The sequence below is a fragment of the Hemiscyllium ocellatum genome, chromosome 4 (assembly GCF_020745735.1).
Source record: "Hemiscyllium ocellatum isolate sHemOce1 chromosome 4, sHemOce1.pat.X.cur, whole genome shotgun sequence".
Classification (NCBI taxonomy): Eukaryota; Metazoa; Chordata; class Chondrichthyes; order Orectolobiformes; family Hemiscylliidae; genus Hemiscyllium; species Hemiscyllium ocellatum.
The window spans coordinates 123,270,426-123,291,812 of record NC_083404.1 but is presented as its reverse complement, the minus strand read 5'-3'; the positions used below and the strand labels follow the sequence as shown (position 1 = coordinate 123,291,812).

The 21,387-nt window shown below is 42.3% G+C and overlaps 1 protein-coding gene across 7 annotated transcripts in view; it reads right to left on the bottom strand.

Moving 5' to 3' along the window:
• Positions 1–21,387, bottom strand: part of LOC132815081 (focal adhesion kinase 1) — a 557,743-nt gene that overhangs the window by 501,351 nt on the left and 35,005 nt on the right. For 2 of the 7 annotated variants that reach the window (XM_060823812.1, XM_060823814.1), the window contains exon 1: positions 5,167–5,286. The exons of 3 other annotated variants lie outside the window; for them this stretch is intronic. In XM_060823812.1, the coding sequence (XP_060679795.1) occupies positions 5,167–5,203 (37 nt within the window). In that variant the 5' untranslated portion in view covers positions 5,204–5,286. Of the gene's footprint in view, positions 1–5,166; positions 5,293–21,387 lie in introns of those variants that run through there. 2 more of the 7 variants (XM_060823821.1, XM_060823818.1) reach the window with 2 other exon arrangements.

Here is a 21,387-nt window from a genome sequence, read left to right as displayed (position 1 = left end):
TATGTAGAACAATAGACAGCAAGAATAGGTGATATAAAATCAATGAAAAAAAAGGCCCCTGCATAAAGAGCAGGAAATGATTTACTCATCCTGTCAGTAAGATTACCAATTCTCCAGTCTGTAAGTTTTACAAACTGTCACCAAGGTTTTAACCATCTTGCAAGTAGAATTTTTTTCAGAACAGCTTTTAAGATATGTTCTAATCAATCTATTCAGACAGAACCTTTATTACATGCATCTAGAGTAGGTGAGGCTCAAAACCAGGTCTCCTGGTTTGGAGGGGAGGCGCTACCACAGCACCTCAAGAATCTTGAACAACTTTTAAAGCTTCCAAAATAGAGGTCCTTCAGCTGCCAATTTTAACAAAAAAAATGCAGGCTCTGAATTCAACCAGCATCCACGGATTCACAATTATAATTATCTGAACTAATTCGGAGAAGAAATACAATTATATTGACCCCAACATTTTCATAGGATTAAAAAGTATAATTACAATTTTATTAAAAACCTGCCATAGATTTAGAGCACAGGTACTGTCTCATAGTAGTAAAATAAATAAATAATTTTGTTGTGATACACAGCTAACCTAAAAAATTAAAAATTATACTTTTTGGAAAATCTGTTAAAGTTATAAAGTGGAAGATACCAGGAAGGATAAAAGGCATGATAGAACAGGAGAGTAGTCAACATACTTTTAAAAGAAAGCGACTAGAGCAAAGTGCTTTAAACAAGAACTCTCAGGATCAGGGTCAGTTTGGTTAAAAATTAAGGTTTAAGAAACATATCTAAAGAACAACAATAATCTGGAGACAATACAATAAAAGGCTAAAGAAAAATCAGCTAGGAAAAATTAAGCAAACTCGTTCAAGTACTTTGGGGGAATCCAGTATCCTTGGTGGTGGAGCAAAGGGCAAGGAGAGTAAGAGATTGCAGTATTTAGTGTGTGCATTTAAGAGTTAATCTCTTGGCATAAAATCTTGTACTAATTGCTGCTAGTTCATTTATAACATTAACTTTTTTAGTGGGATCTAATTCTAAAAAGTAGACAGTCTGTTCTCCAAAGGCTGAAGAGCGTAAAGTAATCTCTTCTTGTGGGTACAGCTATTGTATATTGGATAACTAGGATTAACAAGTTAAATGTTATTTAAGACAGATGAAACAGTTGAAGCAAGAGTGGCCAAAAAAATGGCCTGTGTACAATACTTCATTTCCCCTCCAATTCCATTTCAAGTTCATCCCCTCCCTCTCTCCCCCTACCCCCATGCCCCCCACTTCAATCCCCCACATTGCATGATAAAAATATTTTAAAAAACACAAGGTTATAGTCCAAAAGGTTTATTTGGAAGCTGCACCACTTGATGAAGAGGCAGCGCCTCGAAAGTTAGTGCTTCCAAATAAACCTCATGGACTATAACATGGTGTGTGATTTTTAACTCTGTCTATCCAAGTCCAACACCTCCAAATCATTCTGTGATGTTAGCAATGCCCTAAACAGGCTTTGCTTGCAAACAGTCAATTGGTGACACAGGTTGTGTTCTCCTGGTGGATTAACAAAAAGAAAATGGCTTCTAAGCAATCACCCAAAGAGTACAATCTGCAGTTTGCCAAGTGTGGGAGTGAGAATTTTTTTTCCTCCTGCTTTGTTTTCCTAACTCTTTTACAGGTCAGTGTAGGCGGAAGCAGACAAGGCCCAAGGGCTGGGAGATGAAGGGATTAACTGAGAAACACCAGGAAGTAGTATGGAGGATAAAGAGCAGAATAGGTTAAGGTAAAGTGAGTATCTTTAAGATGAAGTGGAATGTGTGACTTATACTATGAGAAAATCGCAGACCCTACTAGTGGCCTAATTGATGTTTGCATGAAGTATTTCCACTGAGTTCATATTTCAGAAATTGAGCAACACTGTGGCACATCCTCAAGGATGAGGGTTATTTATATAGCACGTATATCAAGGTCGTCACACCACCTGCTCAAGGGACTGATGCAAGGAGGGGAATGGATGACCACCAGGTAGTTTGAGAATCAAGAGGTATTGCAGGAATCCCCCAGAGGCCCACTCACAAATCAATTTTCCATTTTGGAAGCTGATGGTAGAGAAAGCAACAAGTAGCCCTGGGAGGATCCACAAGAGAGTGAAGACAGAGCCAAGCTTCTTGCACCTCAAGTGGCCTGACTGTACAGAAGCAGAGAAACAAAAAAAAGCTAGGGCGATACTGATAGTGGATTCATAAGTTTGAAGAACAAACATGTGTTTCTGTAGCCACAGACATGACTCCAGGATAGTGTCCCCCCCACACCCCCCCCCCCCCCACCCCCCCCCACCCACCCCACCCACCCCACCCACCCCCCCACCCACCCCACCCCACCCCCCCCCCCCACCCCACCCCACCCCCCCACCCCACCCCACACCCACCCACCCACCCCACCCACCCCCCCACCCCCCCCCACCCCACCCCCCCCACCCCACCCACCCCCACCCCCCACCCCCCACCCCACCCCCCCCCACCCCCCACCCCCACCCCCACCCCCCCCCACCCCACACCCGCCACCTTCGCCCGCCCCTATTTAGAGAGGCAAAGTTTGATCGGGATTGTCAGCATGGCTTTGTCAGAAAGAAGTCATACCGAACAAATTTGGGTGAATTTTGAGAGTGGGTGTGCAGATGAGGGTAGTGCAGTTATGAAGCTCATATGGATTTCAGCAAAGATTTTGACAAGGTCACATGGTAGATTGATAAAGAAAATAAAAGCATCTGAAATCCAGGTTCATGTGACTGCAGACCAGTGTCCAGTGGTGTACCAAAGGGATCAGCACTGAGTCCCTTACTGTTTGTGATATGTAGAAAAAATATAGAACAAAACATGGGTGGTTGACAAGTTTGTAGATGTCATGAAAGCTGGTTAGGAAGAAGGTCTTGCATTGATCAGATAGGCACATCAGAGACTGATGGATTTTAACCCTGATAAGTGGGAGTTGATGCACTTTTGGAAGTAACAAGGGAGTACTCTAATAGCAAGACACTAGGAATCTCAGGAGGAACAGAGGGATCTTGGAGTGATTTCCCACAGATACCGGGGTGACAGACAAGGATAACAGGGTGGTTAAGACATACAGGAAACTTGACTTTGACAGCCATGTCAGAGAATATACTAGCTCAGTTCGGTGTTCAGCTGTTTTGAAATGCAGAGCAATGCCAATTGTGGCTTTTCAATTCCCATACAGACTGAGGTTACAAGAAGGACACTCCTTTGCAATCCTTCCTCTTACCTAAGCATGATGACCCTCCGGTTAAACCACTACCAATTGTCTCTCCTAATGAGAGAGCATCCAAAATGTCTAGTAAGAGCAGGAAGGTTATGTTGGAGCTGTGCAAAACTTTAGTTAGGTCATAGCCAGAGTACTGTATTCAGCCCTGGTCATCATCAGCTGACAATTATCCATTAATGATTGTTCAAGAGAAAATTCCATGGCACTGGTCACAGGCTCTAGGGTCCTTATGTCGTTGAAGAGTTGCATCTCTGACCACACATTTGGTAGGTGTTTCCCCACATGTAATGATTGGCTCTAGGAACTCCAGTTCCTTTTCTGTGTTCCTCTTGCCATTAGGTGTTCTGAAATAATTGTGTCCCTTCATAACAGAGCTCCTTCAAGTCAGCTTGTTTTAAACGAGAGTCTCTCATGCCCTGAGATCTCTGTTGTATTTCTGAAGGACAGCCCCTTCAGAGAGTCTTCAAAATGATTCCTTTGTCCTCCTCTTGTTCGAGTGCCTTTCTGAGCTGGGTGAAAATCATTTACTTTGGCAGTCACAACTCAAGCATCCTATGCATATGGCCAGCCCAAAAAACATGGTTATGGATGATCGTGGCATTGACCCTTGTGCTGTTCGCTGCTTTTTAGTAACCTGTCCTGTCTACTAATGTGGAGAATCCATCTCAAACAATGTTGATGATACTTCTCAAGGGTCTTGACGTGGCATCTATATGTAGCCTGAGTGATGAAGCCGTATAGAAGAAACAGGATGGTGGTAATGGGACATGGAAAGAACAAAAGATGGGTAAAGTAGAAATATAAATAAAGTAACAAAATAATCTTCAGCTGTTACTATCTAAAAAACAACACAGACGTGGGACTTCCAAAGTCTGAAATTGATATTAAATCTCTAAGTCTGCAAAGCATCAAAAAGGTGAGATTCCTTGAATGACCTTTGAAATTCATAAATTCGTAAGATAGTAGGTGAGGGCCACATAGCAGACCAGGCACAAGGAGGCTATTAGGTAAAATTATGGCTGATCTGCTCCTCATAACTCTGGACTCCCAAGTTGATCAAAAATCTAATTCCACCTTGAATACATTCAATGACTCAGCGTCCACTGCTCTGTGGGGTAAAGAATTCCAAAGATTTACTACTTCAAGAAAATATGCCTTCTTCTTAAATGGAAGATCCCTTACTTCGAAACTCTGCCTTATAGTTGATTCAGTTTCCAAGTGTAATGTATCCTCCCTGATCATGGAATTTACTGATTATGGGAGATTTTGTCAACAGCACGTGCATGGGATGGTTATTCCTCATCTGTACACAGCCAGTGGGACTGTCTTAATCCTTATCGTCTTCTCCATATACCCAGGCCATCGAATCCCTCTCTGCTTGACTTGATTGTCCATAATCCCTCCATCACTGTTAATCTGCTAAAACCATTGACAAATTTTCTGAATTTGGGATGGATTTAATATTTTTCTGATTTTTCTTATTATTGTCTTGATTATCACTTCTGGCATTTAATGATCTTCTTCATTTAATCACTGAGCTGATTCTGCACATTTATTAAATCTCCATGTTCTGAAAGACCATCAATATGAAATGTTAATTCCATCTTTCTCTCACCATAGATACTATTAGTCCTTTTGAGTGCTTCCAGCATTTCCTGCTTTTCTGATTTCCAGAAACTGCAGTATTTTCCCTTTTAGTGGTGGCTGTTATTTACATAACAATTTCACCCACACATAAAAGGGAAAGAAAAGCCAAGCAGACTTTCTTTTAAACCCAAGTTAAGTTTAACAATTCAACATATCTCAAGTCATAGTGGACAAGGTATATGGAAAGCACCTGAAATTTAAAATTTTTTTAAAAAGTTAGTATATAGTTTAAACTGTTTTTATGTAGCTTACCTCCACCTGCACAGTTCAAAAATTCCCAAAATTGCATTTTTCAGGCTTGAATTTAACTCTTCTGTACAGGGAATCGGAGCCTGTTGTGTTATCACATACAAATCCTCTCTTGATTAACATTCCACCATGTTTCAGGAACATAGTGACTGTGAGACAGATCAAGACATGTCCCAGTACTGTAGAAACATTTTTCAAAGTACAATCGATGCCTTTGGCGTGAGTAATCTGCAGGAGTGATTAAGTCTTGCATCTGGATAGTTACTTGATCCTGATTAGGTTATAATTATTTGATCATACCAGGAAATCCCAACAACTGTACTGCAGTTCCTAGCAAATAAACAACTTTGGATAGTGTATAATAACTCAATGGCAAATAAATTTTTAGTTTCCAGCCAGCTACACACAATCACTAGCAATGGGGAGGGACGAATAGAACATTGAAAATACAAGTTTAACATACAGTGGGACATGTAAATTATATCCTATTCAGAGACTGGTATTAGCTAGTCACTGCACACGTCCTTATTTTCCATATGGTAACTGTATGTGCTTTATGTCCACTACAGCATTTTAATCAGATTCTACCTAAGTGGTCATCAAACTGCATTTTTCCAAATTAATTTTACTGGTAAGTACCAACTAATCCACAAAAACAAAATTACTGGTTAAACAGCATTCTTGTTTTCATACAACTGAATCACATTATGTCCATTATTCATTAGCCTCAAAATCCACATTGCAGTCAAAGAGGTTACATCAGATTACAATGGTATCTTGATCAGATGGACCAATGGGTTGAGGAGTGACACATGACAGTTTAATTTAGATGAATGTGAGGTGCTGCATTTCAGGAAAGCAAATCTTAGCAGGGCTTAAGACACTTAATGGTAAGGTTCTCGGGACCTTGGAGTGCACAGCTCCTTGAAAGTAGAGTCGCAGGTAGTTAGAATAGTGGAGGCGGCGTTTGGTACACTTTCCTTTATCGGTCAGAGCACTGAGTATAGGAGTCGAGGGGTCATGTTGTGGCTGTACAGGACATTGGTTAGACCACTTTTGAAATATTGCATGCAATTCTGATCTCCTTCCTATCGGAAGGATGCTGTGAAACTTGAAAGGGTTCAGAAAAGATCTACAAGGATGTTGCCAGGATTGGAAGATTTAAGCTATCGAGAGAGACTGAATATGTTGGGGCTGTTTTCCTTGGAGCATCGAAAGTGGAGGGGTGACCTCAGAGGTTTATAAAATCAGGGGCATGGAGAGCATAAATAGACAAAGTCTTTTCCCTGGGGTAGGCGAGTTCAAAACTAGATGGCATATGTTTAGGGTGAGGAGGGAAGATATAAAAAGGGACAACTTCTTCACACAGAAGGTGGTGCATGTATGGAATGAGCTGCCAGAGGAAATGGTGGAGGCTGGTACAATTGCAACATTTAAAAGGCATCTGGATAGATGTGTGAATAGGAAGGGTAGAGAGGGCTATGGGCCAAGTACTGACAGGTGGGACTAGACTAGGTTGGGATATCTAGTGGGCATGGACAAGTTAGACTGAAGGGTCTGTTTCTGTGCTGTACATCTCTATGACGCTCTATCCCACATGAGTAAAAGGGTATTCATAAATTAACAGTATTGTGGATGACACAAGGATTGCAGGATGTCTCATTCACCATCACTGTCTTGAGATAGGATGGGGTGAAAAGAAAACAGGTCGAATAATTGCCAGCATCCATTCAAAGCTTTGACATTGGTAATATTCAGAGGTGTGGCATCCAGGAGGGTTTTGTTTCATAAAACAGAGTGGATTTAACGTAGAATCTGTTTGAAACCGAGCACACAGACAACTCCCATACTGTGAAATTCACTATGGCAGATCATACATGTAGCAAAAACTATTGTTTTGAACATTCAGATGTACCAGAAAACTGATTGCACATCAGATTAGCAGCCATTTTCTCAAATATTTCCTGGTAAAAATCTTCCCAACAATCTTGCATAATAACCAATTAAGATCATAATCAGCATCTAATCACATGAAAAAATGTAAAGAATTTAATAGTGGTGCTTCTGATCCACACTGTGTCCGAGTGGAGCATAGCCTCAAAGTTAAAATGCTCATCCATGTTTTACATCATGCCATAGCCTTGCCCTTGATTTTCTGTGTCAACTCCATCAGCCTTACAAGCCTCCAACTTATCTGCACTTTTCTTATTCTGGTCTGCTCAGCATTCCAAATTTTAGTTGCTCAATACTTAGATGACTGTGACATCAGCTATTCAGGCTCTAAGCTCCATAGTTCTCTCCATGAACATCTCTATCTCTTTCCTCCTTTAAATCATTCCTCAAAGCCTTCTACTATGATGGAGCCTTTGGTGGTGTTTTTGTAATATCTTATTTACATTAGAGTAAAGATGTGCGGGTCAGGTGAATTGGCCATGCTAAATTGCCCGTGTTAGGTAAAGGGGTAAATGTAGGGATATGGGTGGGTTGCGCTTTGGCGGGTCGGTGTGGACTTGTTGGGCCAGAGGGCCTGTTTCCACACTAAGTAATCTAATCTAATCTAAAATAATTGAGAAAAAGTGAGGATTGTAGATGCTGAAAAAAATCAGAAGAAAGCTGAGGTGCTGGAAAACCACAGCTGGTCATGCAGCATCAGGGGAGTAGGCGACCGCTTCATCTGGAAAGTGGGGTGGGGGTGGTGGGGAGCGGAGAGATAAAGAGAAGGGTGGGGAGCTGGGAAAGCAATAGGTGGATGCAGATGGGAGTGATGGTGATAGTTCACAGGGGAGAGTGGACTGTGGGTGGGAAGGAAAATGGACAAGTACGACAGTTCAAGAGGGCGGTACAGAGTTGGAGGGTTGGATCTCGGATAAGATGGGGAGGGAAGTTAAGGAAACTAGTTAGGTCGTGTGGTTAAAGGGTCCCAAGGTGGAAGATATGGCATTCTTCCCCCAGTCTTTGGGTGTATTTGGCAGTGGAGATGAAACAAGGTGAGCATATCCTTGGCGGAGTGGGAGGGGAGTTAAAAGTGGTTGGCTACAGGGCAGTGGAGCTGTTTGGTGCATGTGTCCCAGAGATGTTCCTGGAAAATGTTTCACAAGTTGGCATCCTGTTATCCTGTCTCCCAAACGTAGAGGAGACTGCATCGAGAGCAACGGACACAGTTGATGAGGTGTTTCGACGTGCAGGAAATTCTCTGCCAGATATGAAAAGGTTTCTCTTGGGGGGGGGTGGAGGCTCAGGTTTTACACATCATACAGTGGCCAGGGAAGTTGCAGAGGGAATGGTCTCCCAGAATGCAGATAGAGATAGAGAGGGAAATGTATCTGTGGCAGTGGAGTCTGATTGTACGTCTGTACACGGAGATTAGTGGGGTGGAAGGTGAAAACTGGGAGGTTCTATCCTTGTTGCGATAGGAGGGGTGGGGTTCAAGGGTAGATGTGCGGGAAGCGGAGGAGATGCATTGGAGGGCATTGTTGATCACGTCCAGTCCTTGAAATAGAAGATCATCTGGAATTGCTCCTCCTGGCAGCAGATACGGTGGAGGTAAAGGAAGTGGGAGTAAGAGATAGCATTTTTACAGGAGGAGGGGTGGGAGGATCGTGTAGCTGTGGGAGTCGGTGGGTTTGAAGTAGATGTCAGTGTTGAGTTGGTTGCCAGAGATGGAGCTGGAGATGGAGAGGAGTCCAGGAAGGGGAGGGAGATGTCCAAGATGGTCCAAATGAACTTAAGATCAGGGTGGAAGGTGTTCGCGAAGTCGATAAACTGTTCAACCTCCTCATGGGAGCAGGGGGGGGGGGGGGATCGCCAATACAGTCATCAATGTAGCAGAGGAAAAGGTGGGGAATGGTTCCAGTGTAACTGTGGAAGATGGACTGTTCCACATATCCGACAAAGAGGCAGGCATACCTGGGGCCCACGGCTACCCCTTTGGTCTGAAGGAAGAGGGAGGATTCGAAGGAGAAGCTGTCGAGGATGAGGACCAGTTCCGCCAACCGAACGTGTGCGCGCCATTAGAGGGGTACTAGTTGGGTCAGTGGGAGAGGAAGAAACAGAGGGTTTAGAGGCTTTCGCCATGACAGACAGACATGTATAGAGACTAGATGCCCATGGTGAAGATGAGTCATTGGGGACCAGGGAAACAAAAGTCATGGAGGAGGTGGATGGCATGGGTAGTGACCCAAATTATGTGGGGAGCATGGAGGGCATAGGTGTATCCAGTTTCCTTACCTCCCCTCACCTCATCCTAGATCCAACCCTCCAACTTAGCACCGCCCTCTAGAATTGTCCTACCTCTCCATCTTCCTGCCCACCTATCCACTCCACTCTCCCCTCCAACCTATCACTATCACTTCCCCCATCTGCATTGACCTATCACGTTCCCAGCTACCTTCACCCCCAACCACCCGCACATTTATCTCTCAGCTCCCTTGCCCAACACCCCAACATTCCTGACGAAGGGCTTATGCCAGAAATGTCAATTCTGCTGCTCCTCTGATGCTGCCTAACATGCTGTGCTTTTCCAGCACCACACTTTTGACTTTGATCTTCAGACCTCACTTTTCCTCCTAGTTGCTGTAACCTTACTGTGAAGCCTCTTCCAAGGATGTTCACCTTGAAAAAGTTCTCTTCCTTACACAAGGATCTCGGTGAGTCTCTCTCTCTCTCACACAATGCACCCCCCAAGTCATCTCCTCTGCTCTGAAGCTCTTCTGCCACGTCCTGAAGACGTATCGTCTTCCCAGCCTCACACCCCCTCCTATTTATCTCTCAGCCCTCTTCCCCCCCACCAACACCCCTGCCATTCCTGTTGAAGGGCTTATGCCCGAAACGTCAATTGTCCAGTTCCTCTGATGCTGCCTGATCTACTGTGCTTTTCCAGCACCACACTTTTCGACTGTGATCTCCAGCATCTGTAGTCCTCACTTTCTTCTTCCATTAGGCGTCCAATTGTTACAGTTTTGGGAAGGATACATTGAATTCACCCAAATTGTAAACCATGATAAAGTGATGGCAGGCTTTTTAGCATATTGATAACATTATTTTCAAGGATAGCGACTGCAACAACTACAGAGGCATCTCTCTCCTCGACACTATTGGCAAAGCCTTTGCTCGAGTCACTTTGACTCGCCTGCAGAAACTGGCAGAACATGTATACCCAGAGTCACAGCTCAGCTTCTGAGCTAAAAGGTCAGATTTCCTCCCTTTGCCAATTGCAGAAGTGCAGAGAACAGAAATGCCCCTTGTATGTCACCTTCATCGACCGCACCAGGGCATTCGACCTGGTCAGCAGAAACGGCCTTTTCAAGGTTTTCCTGAAGATCAGCTGCCCACCAAAACTGCTGAGCATGATAGAATCCTTCCACAGTAACATGAAGGGGACAGTGCAGTTCAACAGCAGGCCTTCTGAGCCCTTCAACATCCGCAGTGGCATCAAACAAGGCTGTGTCCTCACTCCCACACTCTTTGGGTTTTTTTTAGCTATGCTCCTGAAACATGCCTTTGGCACTGCAACGGAGAGGATTTACCTACGCACAAGCTAAGACGGCAGGCTCTTCAACCTGGCCCCCTCAGAGCCCAGGCAAAAGTACATGCGGCACTCCTCAGGGACATGCTGTTCCCAATAAATGCTGCAGTTGCAACATACACCCATTAGGAACTTCAGTTACTGATAGACCGCCTTGCTCACGCTTGCAACGATTTCAGGCTGACTATCAGTCTGAAGACAACGTGCGTCCTGGGACAGGACACAGAAGCCCTGCTGGTCACCACCATCGATGAGTACGAACTCAATGTCATCCATCAGTTTACGTACCTTGGCTCTACCATCACTGACAACCCTTCCTTAGACTCAGATGACAAGAAGATCGGGAAAGGCGCCTCAAGTCTTGCTTGCCTCACAACTCGAGTATGGACAAATTCCAAGCTGCCATGAAATCAAAAATGTCAGTCCACAACACCAGCATCATCAACTATATGGCAATGAAACATGGACTACATATGCCAGACAGGAGAGAAGACTGAACAGCTTCCATTTGAGGACTATCCGCTGTATCATGGGCATATCCTGGCAAGACTGAGTGTCCAACATAGCTATCCTAGCTCACGCTGGCCTTTCCAGTATGTACATGCTGCTCAGGATATCCTCTATGAAGAGCCTGCATCTGAGAAGAGACCCACTGGGCATCCCCAGCTAAGCTACAAGGACGTCTGCATGAGGGACATGAAGACACTTGATATCGGAATTCCGAAGTGATCCACAGAAAATGCTGGAAATTCTCAGCAAGTCGGGCAGCAGCTGAAACGGAGTTATGATGATCTTTTACCAGACTGGATCAGCACTATTTGTGACTCACCAGATTCTGAAGCAATCCATGTCTAAATGTAACAAGACCTGAGCAATACCCAGGTTTAGGCTGAAAACTGTCAAGTAACATTCTTGCCACATAAATACCGAGTAACAACCATTTATAATAAAAAGGACAACCCACCTCTTGACATGCAATGCATTGCCATCACTGAATTCCTGATTGACAACATCTGGGGGTTACCATTTACCAGAATCTCAACTGGATACGCCATATAAATACCGTACGTACAAAAGCAGGCCAGAGGCCAGAATTAACTCATCTCCTGACTCCCCAAAGCCTATCCACAAGTCATAATTCAGGAGTGTGATGAAATTCTCCCCACCTGAATAGGTCACATTGGGTCATACAGAATGGAAACAGACCCTTCGGTCCAACTCATCCATGCCAACTAGTTTTCCTAAACTGAACTAGTCCCATTTGCCCGCATTTGGCCTATATTCCTCTAAACACTTCCTATCCATGTACCTGTCCAAATATCTTTTAAATACTGTAGTTGTGCTCATCTCTACCATTTGCTCTAGTAGCTCAAACTGCTTGGATGTGTGCAGCTCTCAACTCTCAGATAGCTGGACACCAGAGAAAACAGCCTGCTTGACTATAAACACATCCTCGAGTAGCTGTATGTATTATCTACAAGATGCACAGCAGAAATTTAACAAAGATCCCAAGACAGTACTTTCCAAACCCACAGCTACTTCCATCAAGGACAAGGGCAGCAGATACATGGGAACATCACAAACTGCAAGTTCCCCTCCAAGCCACTCACCATCCTGACTCAGAAATATATTCCTTTAATTTCATGGGGTCAAAACTCTGAAATTCCCTCCCTAACAGTACGATGAAGGGCTTATGCTCGAAACGTCGAATTCCCTATTCCTGAGATGCTGCCTGGCCTGCTGTGCTTTGACCAGCAACACATTTTCAGCTGGGTCTATCTACTTCAGCAATTCAAGGTAGCAGTTCACTACCATGGATGGACATAAATGTTGGTCTGGCCAGCGGCATGTGCCATGAGTGAATAAGAAATACAACTGAAATATTGTGTGCTTCTCTTCACAAATGTTGACCTCCTAAATAGAATAAAACACACGGTCATCAAAAGTTCACTTGTTTCACTGAAGCTGTAGTTTTTAAGATAGATTATTATTTTAATTGATTGACATCTATTTCAGTAGTGACAAGAGCGAGCTATTTTACAGATAGTATTATTCTTCTTCATATTTAACAATCAATACAAAATGGGAAACCTGGACTCAAGCCCATGACATTGCACCTATACATTGGATGCTTTATAGCATTCTCAACTACAAATTGAACCAACCCACCAGCCACACCAGGTGTAGTAAAAGATTTGGCAGCATACCATGCTTAAAATGCAGTCTCAAATATAACAAAGTTGCAAACAACATCAATATTTGCACTCTTATCCTTCATACATCGGTATTGCAATAATTTCTCAGGACATCAAGTATGCATCAGAATAATAGCAAGCAGTCATGCACATCAGCAAACCAATTTCTCAGCATTTTATTTGTTCATTTAATCAAGGAAACAACTGTCATTAAGTTACAACATAAAAGCACCGAGGGAAAAAAAGCAACTTTAATGAATAACTTATCTAAACATTCCTGAAGTAATCAAAGAATTTGTTTATGGAAATAAGGAAATGAAGGCTGAACTCCACCCAATCCTGGCAAACATAATCTCAATTGGACAGTTATACACTCTCTCGCACACAAAAACTCATTTGAAAGTACAGTTTGAGACAGGCTGTCAACATAGCAAGAAACAATGACTATGTCAAAGGGTAAATTACACAATACTGCATATTGTGCCAGGGCTTCTGTGAACTACTAAAATTGGTGGAAGAGTGAAAAATCAGTATGCATTCAAGAAATTTGTCAGGATTAGGCATCCAATGACATGATTTATTTTTCTTAGGATACAAGTAGCACAAGCAAGACAGTAGTTGGAACCTATTCCGAACTAAGGTACTGAAAGACATTTGTAAACCCAGTTTTTTTAAAGAATTATCACGAAGACTGTAAGGTCGTTTTATAAGCCTAATTTATACATTATCAAGTTTATCGAATGCAATTTCACAATTTGGCACTGTAACACTGGAGCTCACAACCAGCAGCTTCCTATCCCAGTACTATAATTACTCAGCTATTACATCCATATTCCTCGATTCCTGGACTTCAAAATCAGCAACAGGAAGTTGGACTGAAATCGTGCATTAAAGAGAATTGCTTCTACATCAACACAGGCCTTGGGTGTTTCCCTAGATTTAAAAATCTGATTCACCAATCAAGACATGCAAAATGGTGCAGAGATCTTAAAAACAGGAATCCAAACATCAATCAGGAATAGGGGGTACAGTTTAAATATCACAAAAATAGAAAGTCAAAGAGCAGAACAACTGACACTTCGCATGCAGAAATATTCTGGTTGTGAAACAGCATTCAGTTATGGACTAATGCTGGCATGAAGAAAACAAAGTTTCGTGAATGTCCATTTTATTTTGAAAAATGCACTGGTCTTCATCTTTCAGGAGTGTGAACATTTTTGGGGGGTAGGAGTAATCTTACATGCTAGAATACAATGGTTTGGGGTGCATTTGATTCCAGACACATCTGTAGTCTGCAGCATACTTCGGACTTAAGTGGTGAATATAAAACCTAAACATTCTAAGAATCAAAATTAATATGTGGCACATACCACTTTTGTGTCACATTCTTAACCAAGCACAATATTTAATTATATAACCTCTATGGAAAACATGAACACAGAACATAGAACAGTACAGCACAGAACAGGCCCTTCAGCCCACGATGTTGTGCCGACCACTGATCCTCATGTGAGCTAAACCTAATGTATGAACTCTCAAATTTCTGTGACCATATGCATGCCCAGCAGTCTCTTAAAAATATCCCCAATGACCTCGCTTCCACGACTGCTGCGGGCAACACACTCCATGCTCTCTCAACTCTCTGCATAAAGAACCTGTCTCTGACATCCCCTCGATAGTTTTACGCTGTTCGGCGGAAAGTATGACCCCTCATGTTAACAATTTCTGCCCTGGAAAAAAGTTTCTGGCTATCAACTCTACCTATGCCTCTCATTATCTTGTACACCTCAATTAGGTTCCCTCTCTTCCTTCTTTTTTCCAATGAAAAAAGTCCGAGATCAGTCAACCTCTCTTCGTAAGATAAGCCCTCCATTCCAGGCAGCATCCTGGTAAACCTTCTTTGAACTCTCTCCAAAGCATCCACATCTTTCCTACAATAGGGCAACCAGAACTGGACACAGTATTCCAAGTGCAGTCTAACCAAAGTTTTATAGAGCTGCAATAAGATCTCACGGCTCTTAAACTCAATCCCCCTGTTAATGAAAGCCAAAACATGCTTTCTTAACAACCCTGTCCACCTGGGTGACAATTTTAAGGGATCTATGTACCTGCACACCAAGATCCCGCTGTACCTCCACACTGCCAAGAATCCTGTCTTTAATCCTGTACTCGATTTTCAAGTTCGACCTTCCAAAATGCATCACCTCACATTTATCCAGGTTGAACTCCATCTGCCACCTCTCAGCCCATCTCTGCATCCTGGATTAGTGGTCCTGGAAGAGCACAACAGTTCAGGCAGCATCCAAAGTGCAGCAAAATTGACGTTTCGGGCAAAAGCCCTTCATCAGGAATAAGCCCGAAACGTCGATTTAGTTGCACTTTGGATTCTGCCTGAACTGTTGTGCTCTTTCAGCACCACTAATCCAGAATTTGGTTTCCAGCATCTGCAGTCATTGTTTTTACCCCATCTATGCATCCTGTCAATGTCACGCTGCAGCCTACAACAGTCCTCTATACGGTTAACGACACCTCCAACCTTTGTGTCATCTGCAAACTTGCTAACCCATCCTTCAATCTCCTCATCCAAGTCATTAATAAAAATTACAAAGAGCAGAGGCCCAAGAACAGAGCCCTGTGGAACACCACTCACCACTGACTTCCAGGCAGAATATTTTCCTTCCACTACCACTTGCTGTCTTCTGTCGACCAGCCAATTCATGCTGCAATTATTTTATTCAATAGTATAAGAATCAGCAAAGCGATTGAAGGGTTGTCAAAAGTGCTTTCAACTTGGTCAGTTAAAAACCTGTTCACTGATGTTAAGTTGGGCTCTGGTAAGGATCCCTCCTCCCTACCTTTTATCTTAGCCTGCTTGGCTCTCTCTCTTATTCCTGATGAAGGGCTTATGCTCGAAACGTCAAATTCTCTATTCCTGAGATGCTGCCTGGCCTGCTGTGCTTTGACCAGCAACACATTTGCAGCTCTGGTAAGGATCACCCAGCTCCTGACCTCATTTAATCCAGACATGAACAAAACAGCTGAATTCCAGAGGTAATACTGACTGCCCTTGACATTAAGGAAGCATCTGACTCAGTGTGACATCAGGGACCCAGGCAAACTACAATAAATGGAAACTGGGGGGAAAACTCTCCACTGATCATAGTCATAATTAGCAAAAAGGAAAATGGTTATGCATGTTGGAGATGAATTGTCTTACAGTCCAGACATTACTGCAGTAATTGTCCAGGGTAGTGCCTTGGCCCCAACCATCTTCAGCTGCGTCATCAATGACCTTGGTTCCATAAGGTCAGAAGTGGCAATGTTTGCGAATGGATGCACAATGTTTACCACTGTGTGAGAATCCTCAGATACTGAAATGCAGCAAGACCTGAACAACATACAAGCTTGGCCTGCTAAGTGGCAAATAACATTTGTTTCACATGATACACAGCAGGTAATTAACATCTCCAAGACAGACAACATTCTTGGATGATGTCAAGCTTCTGGAGAGTGTTGTTGGACTGCAAACATCCAGGCACATGTGGAGTATTCCATCACAGTCCTGACTTGGGCCAAGTAGATAGTGAACTGGCTTTGGGGAGCCTAATGAAGCAGAGGTCAAACTCCTCTGCTAATTAAAGTAAAACCCCCATAGAAGATCGCCCCGCCTCAATCTGTAAAAAAAATGTGAATGGAAGAAGATAAAAAGTAACAATTTATTTAACCCTAACAGTGAACACTAACAAAACATAACAAACCAAACACTCTTTCCCTAAATAACCATTATCCCTCAGCTAATCACAATTTTTTTAATATGCTGTCCCAATAACACAATTAATAACAGTAAATTAGCACTTAATCTCTGAAAGTCCCTACAGATGGTCTTCTCTCTTCAGGCTTCCTTCCTCTTTTCCTTGAATCTGCTGTTCTCCTGGATTGTTTTCTTAACTTTACACTACAAATATTTTTAGCTATCAAATGCCTTGGTACCTTTTAAGTAGATGTTGCCCTCTTAGAGATTTCTTGGAGCTTTTCATGTTAGATAGGCAGTTAGCGCTGTCCTTAATTTTCAAATGCTGACATCTTTTATACCCGTAATTACATATTCAGCTCTTATAATTTGATTGTTTTGACGCCAGAAAGCCAGTTTTAAATTCTATTAATCCTTAGTCTCTTTAAATTAATTGGCTGATTTTAAACTGTTGTCCGAGTAAAAATTTGCTTGAGCCTGCTAACTGAAGTCTTTTAATACACTTCTTTCAATTTTGAGCACCTGAAGTAGCTTAGTCATAACCACAGCCACGTTTTTCTGTAAAAATCTCTAAGCACTAAAAAACACTTTCTCTTTTAAAAAGGACGTTACAATGCTTTCCCCCATTTTACAATTTTACCATTTTTACAACTAACTTCGTGACAGGGAGTCATAGGGGAAAATACTTGACTCTGATCTGCTCTTGAAGACAGAAATACTATGTCTAGTCCAGTAGATGTCTGATCAATAATAGGCCCTTGGATATTGATATCATGGTCCTTTCAAGTTCAGCATCCCAGATCTTGCTAACAGCTAACAATCCATCCTCAAGATTACATTAATTCAATATGGTTGCTCATCACCAACTTCAAGGGTTATGAAGGATGGGCAACGCTGACCTACATTCTCTTTAATGTTTCCAGATTTTGCATGGACTTCTGAGATCAGTGTGTGGAACGGCTTCTCATTCTGGAATAAGTACATGTGTGGAGCCTCTGAGCTGCTAACATAGTTAGCAAATCCTGCATTTTGTAAACAAACAAAAAAATCTAAAGTTGGAACCTAATACATCAAACCCAACTTTTGAAATATGGTTTTAAAGGGAAGGAAATGTGCTATTCTTATGTGGTTTGGCCAACACATCAGATCCACAGCAATGCAGTTGACTTTTAAATACCCTCTGAGCAATCAAGGAGGACATAATTGCAGGCCTAGGCAGCAACGCTCACAATCTATGAACAAATTTAAATTATTTTGCTTCGTCACTCATTCACTAAATATGGGTATTGCTGGGAATACCAGCAAATATTGCCCATCCCCAATGCCTTCAAACAACATCAAATAAAATTCACAGATCATTCAGATCAACGTAATGCTGTTAATAGTCATTCACTTGTTTTATCAACAGCTTAGTTGGTGGCATTTCCTCTTGGAATCACAAAGTTGACAGTCAAGTCTCCTTCCAGATCTGAGCCCAAAAAACAAAGCCAACATTCCAATGCAGTACTCTGTACAGGTTGTTAAACTGAAGCAGTGTCACCGCTCACAATTAGATGTTAAAAATTCAACAGTATTCAAGAAAAGTAGAGCTATCCATGGTGCCCTGATCAACTTTCGTCCTCAAACTAATATCACAAAAGCAAAATTATCCGGGTCTCACCATACTGTAATGGTAAGGTCCTGGGAAGTTTTACTGAACAAAAATACTTTGCAGGTTCATATTTTCTTGAAAATGGAGTCACAGGTAGATAGGATAGTGAAGGAGGCGATTGGTATGATATCCTTTCTTGGTCAGAGCATTGGGTACAGGGGTAAGGAGGTCATGTTGCGGCTCTACAGGACATTGGTTCAGCCACTTTAGAAATAGTGTGTGCAATTCTGGTCTGCCTCCTATAGACAGGCTTCAGAAATGATTTACAAGGATGTTGGAAGGTTTGAGCAAAAGGGAGAGGCTGAATAGGTTGGGGCTGTTTTCACTGGTGCATCGGAGGCTGAGGGGTGACCTTATAGAGGTTTATATAATCATGAGGAGCATGGATAGGATGAATAGACAAGGTTTTTTTCCTTTAGGGTGGGGGAGTCGAGAACTAGAAGGCATAGGTTTAGGGTGAGAGGGCGAAAATGTAAAAGGGACGAAAAGAGTAACTTTTTCATGTGGAGGGTGGCATGTATATGGAATGAGCTGCCAGAGGAAGTGGTGGAGGCTGGTACAATTGCAATATTTAAAAGGCATCTGAATGGGTATACAAATAGGGAGGGTTTAGAGGAATATGGGCCAAGTACTGGCAAATGGGACTAGATTTGGTTGACATGGATGAGTTGGATTGAAGGGTCTGTTTCCGTGCTGTACATCTCTATGACTATTTGTAAAAACTTACTGGAGCAAAGTGTTTGCCCATGTCTTCTACATTTTTACAGTGACTACTCTTCAGTCACAGTGCGGTGGTAGTAGAACACTTTAAGATATCTGGTGGTCATGAAAAAAAAATATAAATGCAAGACACCACCAGGCTCAAGGTTCATCCTGTATTTGTGAATCACTACAATTGTCATGTAGTTATTCTCAAACTACTGTTCGGTAGGGGAAGGCAATGGCCTAGTAGTATTTTTGGTGGACGAAACGTCGATTCTCCTGTTCCTTTGATGCTGCCTGACCTGCTGCACTTTTCCAGCAACACATTTTTAAGCTCTGATCTCCAGCATCTGCAGTCCTCACTTTCTCCTAATGTTCTGGGGAGTTGGGTTCGAATTCTGCCATGACAGATGGTGGAATTTCAATTCAATAAATATCTGGAATTAAGAGTCTAATGATAACTATGAATCCATTGTTAGCTGTCAGAAAAAACCTATCTGGTTCACTAATATCCTTTAGGGAAGGAAACTGCTATCCTTGTCTGGTGTGGCCTACGTGTGACTCCAGACCCACAGCAACGCAATTGACTCTTAACAATTAGGGATGGGCAATAAATGCTGGTCTGGCCAGTGATGCACACATCCCATGAATGAATGAAAAAAGGAACTCAACCCAACTATAAAGAGTCAAAAATACTTCTAAAGAAGAAGATACATTACCTGGAGGGGAATCGGAGGAACGTATTATATCATTCTCAGTGGCAAAGGTCCACAGATTTGAGGGTGCCGACCAGGCTTTGATTATTGTTGCAGTGTAATTAAAATAATAGGCTATCTCTTGCTTCAGGGAATAATTTTTAAGCAGGATATTACACAACATCAATAAGCTCATGGCAGATGCAGTGCAATATGGATGACTATGAAGTCATATATTTCACAGAAAAAGACAGAAGAGCGGAGTATTATTTAAAATGCGGCTTTTTAGGAAATGTGGATGCCCAAGGGATTTGTGAGAGTTTGTGCACTTGGTGAAAGCAGGCAGCTGCAACTGCAACAAACCCTTCATTGCAAGAAGCATTAAATTCAGAAGTAGAATATTTTATTGCAGTTATAATGTGCCTTGGTGAGTTCACACCTGAAATATTGTGGATAGTTTTGCTCTCCCTAAGAGAAAACACAGTTTCAATCGACTTGTTCAGATATATTTTATCACATCTCTTTAGCAGGTGAGACTTGACCCCATGCCTTCTGGCACAAGACCTCATCTAAGAGAGGAGATACTTACCAAAGATGAAGTAAAACATTTACAAGAATGATAACTGAGCTGGAAGGACTGTCACATGAGGAGAGATTTGTTTGACAGAGCCTGTGGTCACTAGAAGGTTAAGAGGGGATCTAACTGAAATGTATAAAATCCAAGAGGCTCAAATTTAAGAGATTAAAATCTAACAAACTAGAAGCGGAGAAGGTTGTTTTCCTTGGTCAGGGAGTCTACAACCAGGGGTCACAGCTTCAGGATACAGGTCATTAAGGACCTAGATGACAAAACACTTTTCTATTGAAGGTGGTCAACCTGTCTTATTTGCTACCACAGAGGAATGTGGAGGCCAGGTTATTAAATAATTAATGAAAGAGATTGATAAGGGGGGGGTATCATGGAGTATGGAGAGACAGCTGGAATATGGCATTGAGACAGATAATCAGCCATGATTATATGGAATAGCTGTGCAGGGTCAAAGGATCAAGAAGCCTACCTCAAATATTAGTTCCTATATTTCTATTTAAGACAGGGAATAAGGTCAATAAATGAACTGAAGAATTCAACGATATTGTGCCTAATGGCGATGGATGAAGTAAGTTTGTAAAAGGTGTTGTGTGAAGGTGCTGAACATAGACCATAAGACTTTCAAACATAGGAGTAGATATAGGTCAACCAGTCTATTGAGTCTCCGCCATCATTCAATGAGCTCATGGTTGATCAAATAATACAACGGTACTTTTCTTCCTTTCCACATAATCTTCAATTTTCTTACTGATTAAAAAAAATCTAAATCTATTCAAGGCTGAGAATGACCCAGCTTCAACAACTCTCTGCAGTAAAAACAAATCATAGATTCAATCTCCTTTCAGAAAAGAAATTTGCCACTGTTTTAAATGTTAAATCCCTTATTGAAATTATACCTTCTGTTCCTAAATACTCCCGACCGAAACAACCTTTCCACGTGTACCCTATCACTGAGGTTGCCTCTTATTCTTTTGAAATGAGTACAGACCCAACAACTCAACCTCTCCTCACAAGACGGGTGGCATGATGGCACAGTGGTTAGCACTGCTGCCTCACAGTGCCAGAGACCTGTGTTCAGTTCCCGCCTCAGGCAACTGTCTGTGTGGAGTTTGCACAT